Genomic DNA, 13091 nt, shown 5'->3' with positions numbered 1-13091 from the left:
TTACTTTTAGAATCTTGTAACTCAGTTACTAAGTTACTTTCTTGAAGAAGTAACTAGTAACTGTAATTAATTACTTTTTCAAAGTAACTTGCCCAACACTGCATTTAACTGACTAAAATTAACTTGTTTCACACTGGGGGAGAAATCTGTGAAATAATAGTTATAATAGTGATTTAAACATGACTGCCTTTAAAAGAGGGAGGAATTGTTGGTGCAGGGTTTTCATGCATACGAAGAGATTAGTAAGTTTGTGGTTTGAGCTATAAAATCAAAAGGTGAACATTTCCTAAAGTCTACAGAAAACTGATCCTGATTTGATGGAGATGAGTGAGAAAATGAAAGACTTATATTTCAGATTCAACTGGATCATTAAATGACAGAATTTTAACTACTAAAAATAATGTAAGAAAAGCAATTTGACAACAGGATTTGGCAACAGGATAATGTTGAGAAAACGATTTTAAACTGTTTAAATTACCTGGGGCGGGGGGGGGGGGGGGGGGGGGGGGGGGGGGGGGGGGGAATAATTAAGTAAATAGGTAAAACCTCCATGCACAATCACGTTTCACAGGTCATCCCAGTTAATGTCTGCGCCTCAGTTCGTTAACCTAGTCTGCCCTCAGCTTGCCTGAAAATCAGCCATCAGTGTTTTGCTTCACCTTCCTGTCCAGCATCACAAATGCTGCCAGTTGATGTTTGTCCCACTGCTTTAGCGGTATCCCGCAGAGACAACTCAGGGCAGAAAACACATCCTATTAAACACTGTTGAGTGCACAATGACCTTATGAGGACAGCAGTGCTTTGATTCTCCAGGGATTTGGTTTTTGGTAAACACATAAACCTCGCATTAACCTTTTTCACTCTTCAAACGCAGCTAATTCTGGCTTATTTAAAACTGAAAGGACACATCGTTTCTGGATGGATCACTGAAAACCAGGATTCACCGTTCTTTCCCAAACACTAAATGCTTTGTGCTGCACCAAAATGTCGTACAAGGCTGATTTTCAAAAAAAAGAAACATCTGATCCCATTTCATCAAAAATAACAATTCATAAATGGACCAACATCACACAAGAGAACATAAAGAAAATTGTTTACAGCAGCTGTGAGTGCACCTCAGGGGGCGAGAGACATCGAGACAGAGAAAGACAGACAGAGAGAGAGAGCGGGAGTGTATGTCAGAGGTTTTCTCACTCACCCTGTCTTGCCACCATCTGTCCTGAGGACTGGCATCAGTGTTATAGTGCACAGACGGGAACTCACTAATAAGCTCACACAGCAGTGAAAGAAGCCACATGAGGACATCGTGCGACATGCACACCATCATCATTACTCGGAGAGTGCAAATAAGGCCAGGGAACACTAAAGACTCTAGCCTGTGTGGAGACCTGCCAGAAACCCCTCAGACTACAGATAAAATATCTGTGAGAAACAAGCAAAGTTGCTCTCGAGGTTTTTTGTAAATACCTTTGAAACTATATTAACACACAGTAAAAGGATTTTGCTACAAATGAAAAGTAAATTGTAACAAAACCTTTGTTAAGTAGGTCAATCAGAAGCACTTTTTTCACCCCTCCCCCCAAGAAATATTACAGAAGATAAACATACATTTAGGCTTACTTTTTAAATGTTGTGCTGAAAGCGGACTGTTACGAGGATATGAAAATAAGTGTAGACTTGTGATGCTGCAACACAGACGGGCAGAGGTAGTGACGTAAACTGGCCAAATCTAGGCCAAGTATAGACTCATTCAACTGCAGCCGCAACTGCAGAACTACGCGAGCTACACATGAAAAGAAAATGAAATTGGCTTTAAAATTGCAGGACTGCACCATTCAGACATGCACCATCTATTGGTGGACAAAGCGAAAGTTCCTGCACTTCTGGCACTTGTGCCACCTGCAGGCAGTGCGCGTTATGGTGCGTTCAGACAAGCACGGAGCGCGTTTTCACCTTGTTTCAGTCGAGAAGATTTGCATGCTGAACGCGCCATGCAGTCTGGCCATTTTTGCCCTGAGCAGTAAATGTATGAAATGTAAATGACTGTATGTCTAGAGTGTGTTCAGCACAGGCTCCGACACTGCTGTTCTTTCTGCTGTTTTGCTTCTTTATTCTTTCATCTCTGGAGCTTTAACTGCCCCCCAGTGAGCAAAAAGCTGAAAAATAGTTCCAAATATTGTCTTAGCCTCAGCTCGCACCACTCTGAGCAACTATGCATCAGTAAGTTCTCACCTTCTCATTGACTTTCTACTGCATTTAAATTTACGACGTCAACACAGCAGCCCTAACGGCTCCTTCTTTTGTGCCGCTTCTTATATATATTTTTGTCTTTTTTTCCTCCTCGCAGTTTAAATCCACAAGTCCAATTTCATTTTCTCAAACTAGCTGCGTCCTAATGGAGTTATCAAATTGTTTACCTGATGAAATCTTGTCCTCTATCCACAGACAATGCCCACAGCAGCTCAGATGTCAGCACTTCTCTTGAGATCTGGCGTGGAAATGCGTTGTTTTGTTTAACGCCAGACAAAGAGAGACAGAAACTAATATCATCTAAACCATCTAAACTTCAACAGGTTGTATTTTTGAAACACTAGCACAGACCCTAAAGGTATACTGCAGAGACATCACAATGCCATCAAAGTTAAAGACTGTATAGAGTGACAGTATCGGTGACACCTTGACAGTCTCACAGAAGACGAGGATTTCAAAAACATCAAGCATTTCTTATTCTTTCAGAAAAGGTAAAAGTAGGTTTAGAAAAAAGAAAGAAAGAAAGAAAGTAAATTGTTAAAACGCTGTTTCTTCAAAGACTTCTTTTCTGGCGTGCTTAAACTGAAGGACTACTTGAATCGTCTCGTGAGCGATGTGACCAGCAAGATGAAACGGATTATTATAACACGTTGGTTCACTCCTCATTGGCTCGCCAGTTGCTGAGATACAAACAGCCCATGGGACAAGCAACAGCAGTTCATTCAAGTTGAGCATGAACACTAGTTCTCTTTGATTTAGACGGGGTCAGGGAAGGTGAAGCAGAGGATGGGGAAGAGGTAGATTTTTTATCCTCTATTCAATTCAGTGCAATGAGAGAGATATCAGTGACTTGAAAGAGAAGGAGCAAGCATTGAAACTTATCATAAATCTGTTTTGTGGGTTAGTCTTTATGATATTCCATCAGTTGTGGTTTCTGGAGTTTCGCCATCTCAACAAGTAAGCAGCAGAAAAAGGGCTGTTTTCCCAGATCTGCATTGTCCTCAGATGAACCTGGAGCCACTGCCAAGAATCCAGCAAAGTTTATAGGAGGTAAAAGTAAGTAGGTTAGAGTACATCTCTGGTTTTCAGCAGCAAGAACAAAAGAGTAATTCCTCAAAGCAAATTTAGGCACAGTAGGTGAGCCTTTTTTCCACTAGCACACTTCTGTTTTCGCTCTGTGAGAAAGTAAAGGTTTAGATAATAGAGTGTTAATACAGTTTCAGCGTGGGGAGGAAGCAAAGGGGGAAGGAGTAGGAAGGTTGGCGGAGGGAGAAAACGGCTCCGAAGTGAAAGAGCTGGAGGATTAAACGACGGCAGATATGTTAAAATGTCTCCCAAAAAAGAGAACGGCAGATTGAGGAATGGTGAGTCAGCTGCTGAATTCATTACAGTCATGTTTCTGCTTCCCAGTCTAAATGAGACGCCCAATAAAGAAACAGCCTGTCATCACACGCATCTCTTGTAGCAGTGAAACATACCAGGCACATTATAAGCAAACGTCCCATTTATTCTCTTTAAGTCAAACATCAGGTCTGTGCAATATGAAGTCTGATCAGATGCCGCTCTCCACGCATATTTGAACACTTTTAAGCACATCTAACAGGGTTTAATTTGTAGGTACAACATGCTATCGATAATGTTACGATTACATTAACAACGCCGATGTTTGCTGTTATTAATTTTTAGAAATGTCTACCTTTGTTCAGGTCATTGAATTGGTTGTTTTTGCTCAGCCTATAATCAAACAAATTAAGATGCCAAAAATTAAGCTGGTTATACTTAAGCTTAAGAAAAATTCAGTTTTAGGTGTTAGATCAAGTGGTGTTTAATATTTAAGGAAAAAGCATGATGCAGAAAATATGTAGATACAGTAAAACATACTAGTATTTAGTGAGTTTAAAATTTCCAAAGAAACAAAGTCAGATAGAAAAAGGAAAAAGGCCAAAATAAGACAGCATGCCAAATAAAATAAAATTAGTCTAATACTACAGCCTGACAATAAATCCTGTATTCATAAAGGTTAAAATGTTTGATGTTAAAATATATTAAGATGGTATTTATTGTATCTTCAACATTAAAACAGCCTGTCTAATATTGTGTGGTTCCCACACATGTCTCAGAAACAACTCGGACCCATTTACGTATCAGAATGAATCTGCAGGGACTCTTGTGGCATTTGGCACTGAGACATTGGCAGTGAAGCTTTTGAATCCTGCGGACTGTCGCAAGGCTTCTCTGGGGTTTAGGCTCTTCTAGTGCATCCTGCAGGTGCTCAATCGATAATAATAATAAAATTTTGTGACCTGATGTGGGGTCAGGTCATGCTTCTTGCTTTTTTGTTGAGTACCTCAAACCACTCTTGGGAAGTTTTAGTATTGCGGTGGGACATGTTGCTCTGCTGCTGGTGGTCCCTGCTGTCAGGGGTTGCCATTGCCTTGGGGGTGCGCATTTGATTCGCAACAATATTTAGGTGGGTGGTACCAGTAAATAACGTCCACACGGATCCCAGGATCCAAATATTCCCAGCTGAGTATAGCATTTACAAGATGCAACATGATGATCAATGTTATTTACTTCTGCTGTCGGTGGTTTTAATTTTGTGGCTGATTGGTGTAAATAGCATCATGAAACCTCACCATCAACACCTGCCTGAAACAGTTTGAACAAAGCTAAACATTGTAATTGTCATGATAAAGTGATGACTGACTGTGGAGTCAAAACACAGATACACAATCTTAGCAAAATGGTTTGAGGATTTCTGAAAAACGCATACGTGTCTCTGTCGGATTACATAATAACTGATATATGATCTTGAGAAAAATCCTTTTGTTAAGCTGATGAACCGCACACACACACACAAAAATTGGACAGCGATATCAACTTACAGTTTCTCTTCCCTCCATCTGCTGTCTGACTCATCAGAATGACTGTGACCCACAGACAAATGACATCTTTCCTTGTGTGGTTTACAGACGTCTTGCAGTCATATATGACATGGATTTACCGTAACAGGAGATTAGGGCTTAACCGATATACCACGTGATCACTAGACCAGGAATGCTTTTGTTAAATAAGCACACCAGACCGGTAAATGGCATTTTAGTCCATAATGGCTAATATGTATGACCAGATGTTAAATCCCTGTGGAGCACAAAAAGATTTTAAACAGAACACCCGTCGAAAAGCACGGTCGGTTACTGAGTCATTAACATTGATCCCACGGATTAATGGACATGGATCTGATGAGGATATATGTGCTTCCTATGTCTAATCATCTCATGTGTAATAATATCTGCTCTGCATCAGAGGGGGTGGGAATCTCTGGCTTAAAATGATGTAATTCAGTTGCTTTTATTAAGGTGTAAGTTGGGTTAAAATCATTTTTCTTTGTCTGTCATTCTATAAAAAAATCCAATGTGATTAGCAGCATACATACAAGAAGAAATGAAAGTTACTGCTTTCCTTCCAGAGTTGCTTAATTTGCACATTTGCTTTAGCGTTGATGCAACAAATGAAGCATTACTTCCCGTGAGAAGATATTTTTATTTTATTCCCAGTTGTCCCATAACACATGCAAAATATTGCTACACCTTCACCTGGGATGCTTCAAATTACGGAGGAAATAAAACATGCACATGTCTTCTTCTTCTCGTGGTGATTCTGTTCCTACTCATACCTTACGAAATTTTAAATAAGAATTTGAAAACACATTCAACACATACATGGTACAAAACATATAGCAACTACTGTAAAGAAAATTCAGTTTTTTATTGCCAGAATGTGAAAGAAGTTTGTACAAACTTATGAACTGATTATATTATTTGACAATGTTATGCTGCAGTGTTTCCTGATAATCAAACTAGACAGGATCTAAAGGAAAATATGACACTTCTAAAACAATCTAACCAACTTGTATTTTCATAACCGTTAACTGTTTGCTTGTGTTTTTGACAGAAGCTACACATCTAGTGTCTGTTAACTGTCCGATGTGTCAGCTCTGCTTTAGCTTAATCCACAGGCTGTTTGGGTTTTTAAAAAAATCCATAACATGAAACATTACTCCGAGAACCTGCCTTTAGTCGTAGTATCATCCTTCCCTCTGGAAACAAGTTGGTGTCTTTTTTTATATACGTGTTGCACATGTGGCTGTTTATTTTGATGGGCGAAATCTCACTGGTGTTTTATTGTCCTTCCCCGGTGAGAATGCCACTTTATTAAAAGTCTTTTAAAAGTTTCCGATACCTCCTTTAACTTGTGTTCTTTATAATTTGTCTCTCAATTTCTAAGGCTTCTTCTAAAGGTTTATTTTTGTGAAAGTCTCTAACAGCTGTGGTGAGAAGGTTTGGAAGGATTTTGGATGTATTGTTGAAGAAATCACCCAAAGTCTTGTTCCAGTGTTTGCTTTAATGGGGTGTTTATTGATATTCCGGTATACAGCTTAGAGACACAGTCAGTGGGTCTGTGCAACATGTTGTAAGGTTGATGAGATCGCGATATCTGGCAGACAGATGACAGCAACAACAGGGTGATGAAATCAAGGAGTCAAAGCACTCAAGTGTAGGAAACTGTCTCCACTGCAGTGTTAGAAACAGGATAGGTTGCAGGTTAGTAGATGATGTAGAGAAGTAGTCACAGTACATTTTTCTGTGCTGAAATTCAGTAATCACATTACAGTTACTGAAATTACTTATTTAATTTCCATTAGTCTTTCAACTACTTGCATGATGTGTGGATAACAAAAAGAGGGGCCCTTTCCCTGCATCGTTGTGCTACTGGCAGTGTAGCAAAGTTAGCATTTCACTAGTAAAAATATGAACATGACTTTCAGTTATATTAAAGAAAAGGATATAAACGTGAAGGCAACTTGCAAATTACACAAAGGCCAGAGACAAGTCTGCATTGCTGCTAACATGACATCAACTTTTTCCAAGCATTTGCAAAGACAATGTGCTAACACTAAGCTAGCAGCAAAGAACCTGAAGCTGAGTGCATACTGAGTTCATTCAAGCAGCCAAAGGTTGATTTTCAGCAGGTAACAAACACAGTAATCAGCAGGTGAGCTTGTAGCTTTGTAGCCTCAGTTTCTACCTGCAGCTGTTTTTTAATTTGTTTTGTGCATGTGTGGCAGACGTAAGCTGTTTAGTGCAATGATTTGATAATCAGACAAGATGAGGTGTGAATTCCAACACCATAACTATTCATTATTTGAACCTTTATTGTCATATAAATTGAGTCTGTATAGACAAAAAAATAGCTAACTGGCGCCTAGATAAACTCTAGGCGGGACAGAAACCCTAAACCAAAGTCTGATGAGCACCTCTTCAGTAAAACAACATCTGTGATTGTTCTTCTTGGGAACAGGCATTGCAAAATCAGTACACTGATTAGAATAAAACCTCTGAAACAAAATAAGACGTAATAGGCTGTAACTGTATCTTGCCTGTTCACAATGCTACACCAATGACCAGTGTAGACCTACAACATTTTATCTTTCAGTCTGTGCATAGATTCAGTAGATAACTCCAGCATGGTCTCCCTATCTTAACATGCTATTGTTGGAAGCACATGAAGAAACTAAACACAGCCTAGCCCTAAAACGACATCAGCTGGTTGTAGAGGCCACAATCTAAGCTGTGTAAAGATTCAATAGAGTACAAATGAAGCTTAAACCATCCTTTCCTCTGTGTTGCGCTCAGTGGTTTTCCCCTCTTGATGGTTTCCTACCAGCTTTGCTCAACCATGTGGTCTGACAATACAACAGGATAAATGGAATATCAATGAAATTTAGAAGTGGTTGGTATAAAGCATACATGGTAAGAGGGTGTTGCAGGCAAAGCAGTGAATCGGTGAGTTTAATTTTCTGTATCGATGGCATTTCATTTTTTTGAGTTCAGTCAGCCAAGCCCATCCGATTATCTCGGGCTCAAAAAAAGTGTATTTTCTTTTTCAGAAATGATGTCAGTGTATGTTATCTATTTAACTAAATGACTTTTTCCCCCTAAAATGTTGTTATCTGATTATGAGTATTATAAATTGTGATGTAGTTTAGACAGTCTGAAGTCTACATTGAACTAGGCCATTATTGGCTGTCTGCGTTTAACAGACAGTGTGCACATGGCCTGCCTAATCTTGTTTTGTGGTACAGTCCGCCCGACAATGCCGCACAGTCTTTTTACATGTGGTAGATATTTTTGTTTTTTGTATCAGACAACTGGCACAAAAACAGTGGAGACCCCAGTCCTTACACCAGGAAAGAAAAAATCAAAACAAAAACCAACAAAAAGAAATCAAAACAAACCAAAGGTGTTTCACATTTTTGGAGACGTCTGAGTGAGGCGAGGAGCACTGGCACCCTTTTACTCAACAAACAGATGTGTCCACTTGTGTTGTGATGGAGGACAGAAGAAAAGGATTTGGGACGCATGAAAACATTTTTTGGCTGAGACTGATTTGAAATGTAAGACCTCACAATTCACAGCAGGAATGTGTTACTAGTTTGACTTTCTGTTTCTGAGTTTAAGTTAAGAATTATGGGAAATAAAAGCTTTTTTTTTGTTTTTAAAAAAAAGCGTTTGTTTTTGTTGTTTTTTTTAAAAAAAACATTTGTTTTTTTTGGTTTCCCAGAGTCAGACTTTTAAGCTCAGATTTTTATGATAAAAATTTCCTCAAATGTAACTGCTCCCCCCCCCCCCCCCCATGTCACATTAATGAGTTTCCATATCCTTATATTTCTCCCACAGTTGTACCTAACTTCATGCAGCCAGACTTGCTTTTAACATCTCTTTTGACATTGTGATGATTAAAAACAAATTATATATGAGAGACTGCCCATAACGCAGCGCTTTGGTGCACCCTATCCAGCACCGTTGGCTTTTGGCTGTGACTACAAGCTGCGGAATTGACAGAAGGTAATCCCCGCCATGTGAGGCCTCGACCCCGGTTTGGAGGCGGGGTGTGATTCATTCAAATCTGCCAGTGCTATAAAAAGAGGGGAAGTTGCAAGTAACCCAACTTCAACCCACAAGATCGTGGCATAACGCTAGACAAATCGGGTTGTTATTAGAGGTGATAATGAATACTCTTAAAACTATTAAAAATGCAATAGTTTGTTTAGTCCTGTTGCCTCGTTTTTTGGTGGCAGCTGTCATGTTTTGGCTGCTTGACTTTTTATGCATAAGAAAAAGAGTGTTCTTCAGGATGAAGCAGCAGGAGGGCGATGCCATTGATCCTCCTCTGTGCATATCGGACTCCAATCGGCTCTTCAGCCTTGAGTCCCTTAAGGCAGTCTGGCACGGACACAAGCTGGACTTCCTGAAAGCAGCGCATCTTGGACAGGTAGCGCCCAACACCGAAGTTGTCCAGCTGGAGGATCGGCGGCGCAGCCGTATCCTCGACTACGCACAGGACAAGAGACCGCTTATCCTCAACTTTGGCAGCTGCACCTGACCACCGTTCATGGCACGTCTGAAGGCTTTCCAGGAGGTTGTGAGGGAGAATGCAGACATAGCAGACTCTTTAGTTGTATACATCGAGGAAGCACACCCCTCCGACGGCTGGATGAGCACCGACGCGCCATATCAGATCCCCAAACACCGGTGTCTGGAGGACAGGCTGAACGCTGCGCAGCTGATGCATCTGGAAGTGCCCGGCAGCCTGGTCGTGGTTGACAGCATGGAAAACTCCTCCAACGCTGCATACGGAGCTTATTTTGACAGACTTTATATCCTGAAGGAGGGAAAGATAGTTTACCAGGGTGGTAGAGGACCTGAGGGGTATCGGATCTCAGAGCTCAGAGACTGGCTGAATCGATATAGAGACGGGCTGGACAGATCCAATAACCAAGTTATACACGTGTAGATTAATTTTCACACTTTTAGAGCTGCTACTTAAAAATAAAACAACATATGCTGCATTTTTTCAGTATTGTAACTACCCTTAGATAGATTTTCATTAATGGTTTAAGTGTATTTATTTTTTCATAAGGGACTGAATTAAAGAAAGGTGCTGTATAGGGTGTCCTCCTTCCTTTAATACTGGACATCTATACATCCTCTTAGGACCCACCTACAAAAGGTTAGTTTGTTTGGACTTTGGTGCCGAACACATGCACTTTGTATATGTCTGTATACGTTCTCTTTTCTCCTCGTGGAAATGCGCCTCTATGATTTTTTTCCCCCCACTCGGGACTTAGAGATGTGCGCATCACTTTGCTCACCAGTATTGTTATGAAGTTCGGTTTTTAAATGGGTTAAATCCAGAGAACCGATATTGATGTTTTCCATACTAGTGAGCAGAGTGAAGATGGTTCTCTCTGCCTTGCGTGGCGCAAAAAGACTTTGTAAATGTTCCGTTTTATGGATGGTATTTTATTGTATCCAATAAATTCTTTGGTTTACTCCTTCTTTTGGCCTTTTTTGTTTATTTATTTGTTGTAAGCACAATACTTAAAGTGGACAAGTTAAATTATTGGTGCCTGCATGCAAGCCAGGGTTATGGCATGCGCGCGCGCGCGTGTGTGGCTTTATATTTTGTTTTTACAATGAAGCATGCTGTGTACAGATTTAACTGCCCTTCGGTCTCGTAGAAGTGAAAGACGATTGCTCATCTGAAAGATGTTTTAGATTAAATCTTTCTCAAGAGCATGACGGTAATTTTGTTTAAATTGAATCAATTTCAATATTTTTTTTCTCTAAAATCAGCCATTTGCTGCAAGCAAGTTTTCTCTTTGCAAAAACGGTGAAATATTGCATCTGTAATTAGTGGTCAACCACTTAAACTATATAGTTGGTTATGGTGGGATGGCTCTAGGAAAAAGAAAGAGAGAGAAAAAAAATCCATTGTTCTCCACACCCCCACCTTCCTAAACCTTTGACCTCTTACAATTAAATGAGGATCATCAGAGTTTATCCTATTATGCTAAGTGATACTTCCACCTGCAAGGGTCTAAATACACTAATGTTTTCAGGGTTAGCAAACCAATCCCACAGCAGAACACAGTGAATGAGTCCTTCAAAACGTCAGACGTCTGCAGCTAATACTGAATATCAATGCCGTGCCATCACCCGGTCTAAAAACATGCATAATGATTTGTAATGATCTAATGTGATTTAATTCAGCCATGCAGCGTAAAAAGTATAAAACGGAAGAAAGAGCTCTTCCGATGCTTCAGACACAGGTCACGACCCAATGAAGACACAACAGTGGGCAATGGCTTGGACACAGATGACTCAGGAAACCAGATAATAACTCTGACACAGCCCTTACATGGAGCAACATTTTGTCAGATGATTTGGTTCCCTGTGTGGTTATTATTCATAGTCAGCTGTGGGATATAGAGTCCTTACCTCCAGCAAGGAGGCAAAGTCACAACCAGGGCATAAATCACTGTAGACACAACACAACGAGCTTTTAGAAGTTTAAATGTATTGACGACACAAGGATGCTCTTTGTTGTCAAAGTGGGGTTTTTTTCCTTTGTCAGAAAACGGTTCTTACGAATCACGGCTTTGAAATGAATCAGAGTTTGCTCTAAATATCACTTGGTCTGTGAGATAAGTGGGTGGAGTTGATGGAAATGAAAGGAGGCTTTTGTTATGGTTCAGGAAAACTACATCGCTCTGATTTCTCTTATATCCAGCACACGGCAGTAAAACAGATAATGCCCTTGCAGTTTAAAGTATCTGGCCACCAGGCCTTTTTCAGTGTCTGTGGTCCCAGGATTAGACACTCAGCTTCTGCAGCCAATTGACGCGCTCACCCCACATTAGTCTCCCATAATAAAGAAATGTACTAAAAAAAAATGTTGTTGAACATCACAAGAGCATAAATATTGCACAGATAAAACGGAACCCACCTTGGTTGACCTGACAATAGTTTATAGCAGGCATCTTTTTGTTTTAGGAACTCACAAGCCCAAAACATTTGGCGCCAGAGTAACAGAGAGGAGAATTAAGTCCAGGACCGTTAAAGAACATGTTGCTGGTCTGACTACAGAGGCTTACCAGTGACCTGACTTTACAGCTCATCTGGAACACATTTAACACACAAACACACAGTATTTATGCGGAGCTGACAGCTGACAGAGGGGTACCTGCCTGAGTGAAATATAACTTTCAGTGTATCCAATGTGCACCCCTGAAAAGAGACCCCAACTGGAATGCTTTAGATTTGGATTCTTTCCATGTGTGATTTTCCATATGCTGAGTCTCATCTCTCTGCGGAGAGGCAGACGGGAACAAAGGGTTAAGGGTCTCAGGCTGAGTGGTGAGATTTAACTTTTGCTGCTCTGTTTTGTTTTATGACTTAAAGGGAGCAGACTGGGTCTGCTGAGGTGGTTTTTTTCTGCTTCCCTGGTCAGCTTTGAAGGTGAGGGCCCCTCTCTCCCCAGGGTCATAACTCCACAAATGAATGTCTGGTGGTGGGGAGCGAGGGGGGCCTCAGCACACACAAAAAGGTTTCAGGGAAACTAACGTGTTACTACTTAACCATCTTTTAAACCATCTAGTTTATAATGGTCAAAAAGAAATCCAAGTTCTGAAGTGAAACACACAAATAGAGGCACTATTTGGAAATAAGAAGTGTTGCATTATTAACATGAACTCGTTTCGTGTTTTATTTTTGCAGTACAGATGCTAAAAGATATTTCAATTTTCTGTTTAAGGATAGGTTTAGTGAGTGTGTGTGTTTGTGTGAGTGTGTGTGTCAGATGAGGGATATGCAGGAACACAGCAGGAGTCCCTGAAACATTTTCCAATGAAGCTCAGTCAGCAGTGAAAAATGGCTGGGTGTAACTTGGAAAAAACACTGATTGTCACCCCAATCGTGAACTGAAATGGCCTGGCA

At 40.4% G+C, this 13091-nt stretch overlaps 1 protein-coding gene and 1 long non-coding RNA gene across 2 annotated transcripts in view; one reads left to right on the top strand and one right to left on the bottom strand.

The window, feature by feature from the left end:
* LOC146496296 (uncharacterized) overlaps nt 1-5294 on the bottom strand; it is a 32548-nt gene extending 27254 nt beyond the window's left edge. The window contains exon 1 of the long non-coding RNA XR_014871071.1: nt 1199-5294. This is a non-coding gene — a long non-coding RNA (uncharacterized LOC146496296). The remainder of the gene's footprint in view (nt 1-1198) is intronic.
* Nucleotides 5295-9253: 3959 nt separating this feature from the next.
* On the top strand, nt 9254-10653 carry dio3a (iodothyronine deiodinase 3a). The gene has a single exon (XM_085142629.1). It carries the CDS (start codon nt 9322-9324, stop codon nt 10105-10107), a length of 786 nt encoding a protein of 261 aa, XP_084998755.1. The 5' UTR covers nt 9254-9321; the 3' UTR covers nt 10108-10653.
* Nucleotides 10654-13091: the final 2438 nt, after the last annotated feature.

The sequence above is a fragment of the Neolamprologus multifasciatus genome, chromosome 19, assembly GCF_963576455.1.
Source record: "Neolamprologus multifasciatus chromosome 19, fNeoMul1.2, whole genome shotgun sequence".
NCBI lineage: Eukaryota > Metazoa > Chordata > Actinopteri > Cichliformes > Cichlidae > Neolamprologus > Neolamprologus multifasciatus.
The sequence above is the reverse complement of the archived record's forward strand: the minus strand, read 5'-3'. Positions and strand labels throughout refer to the sequence as shown.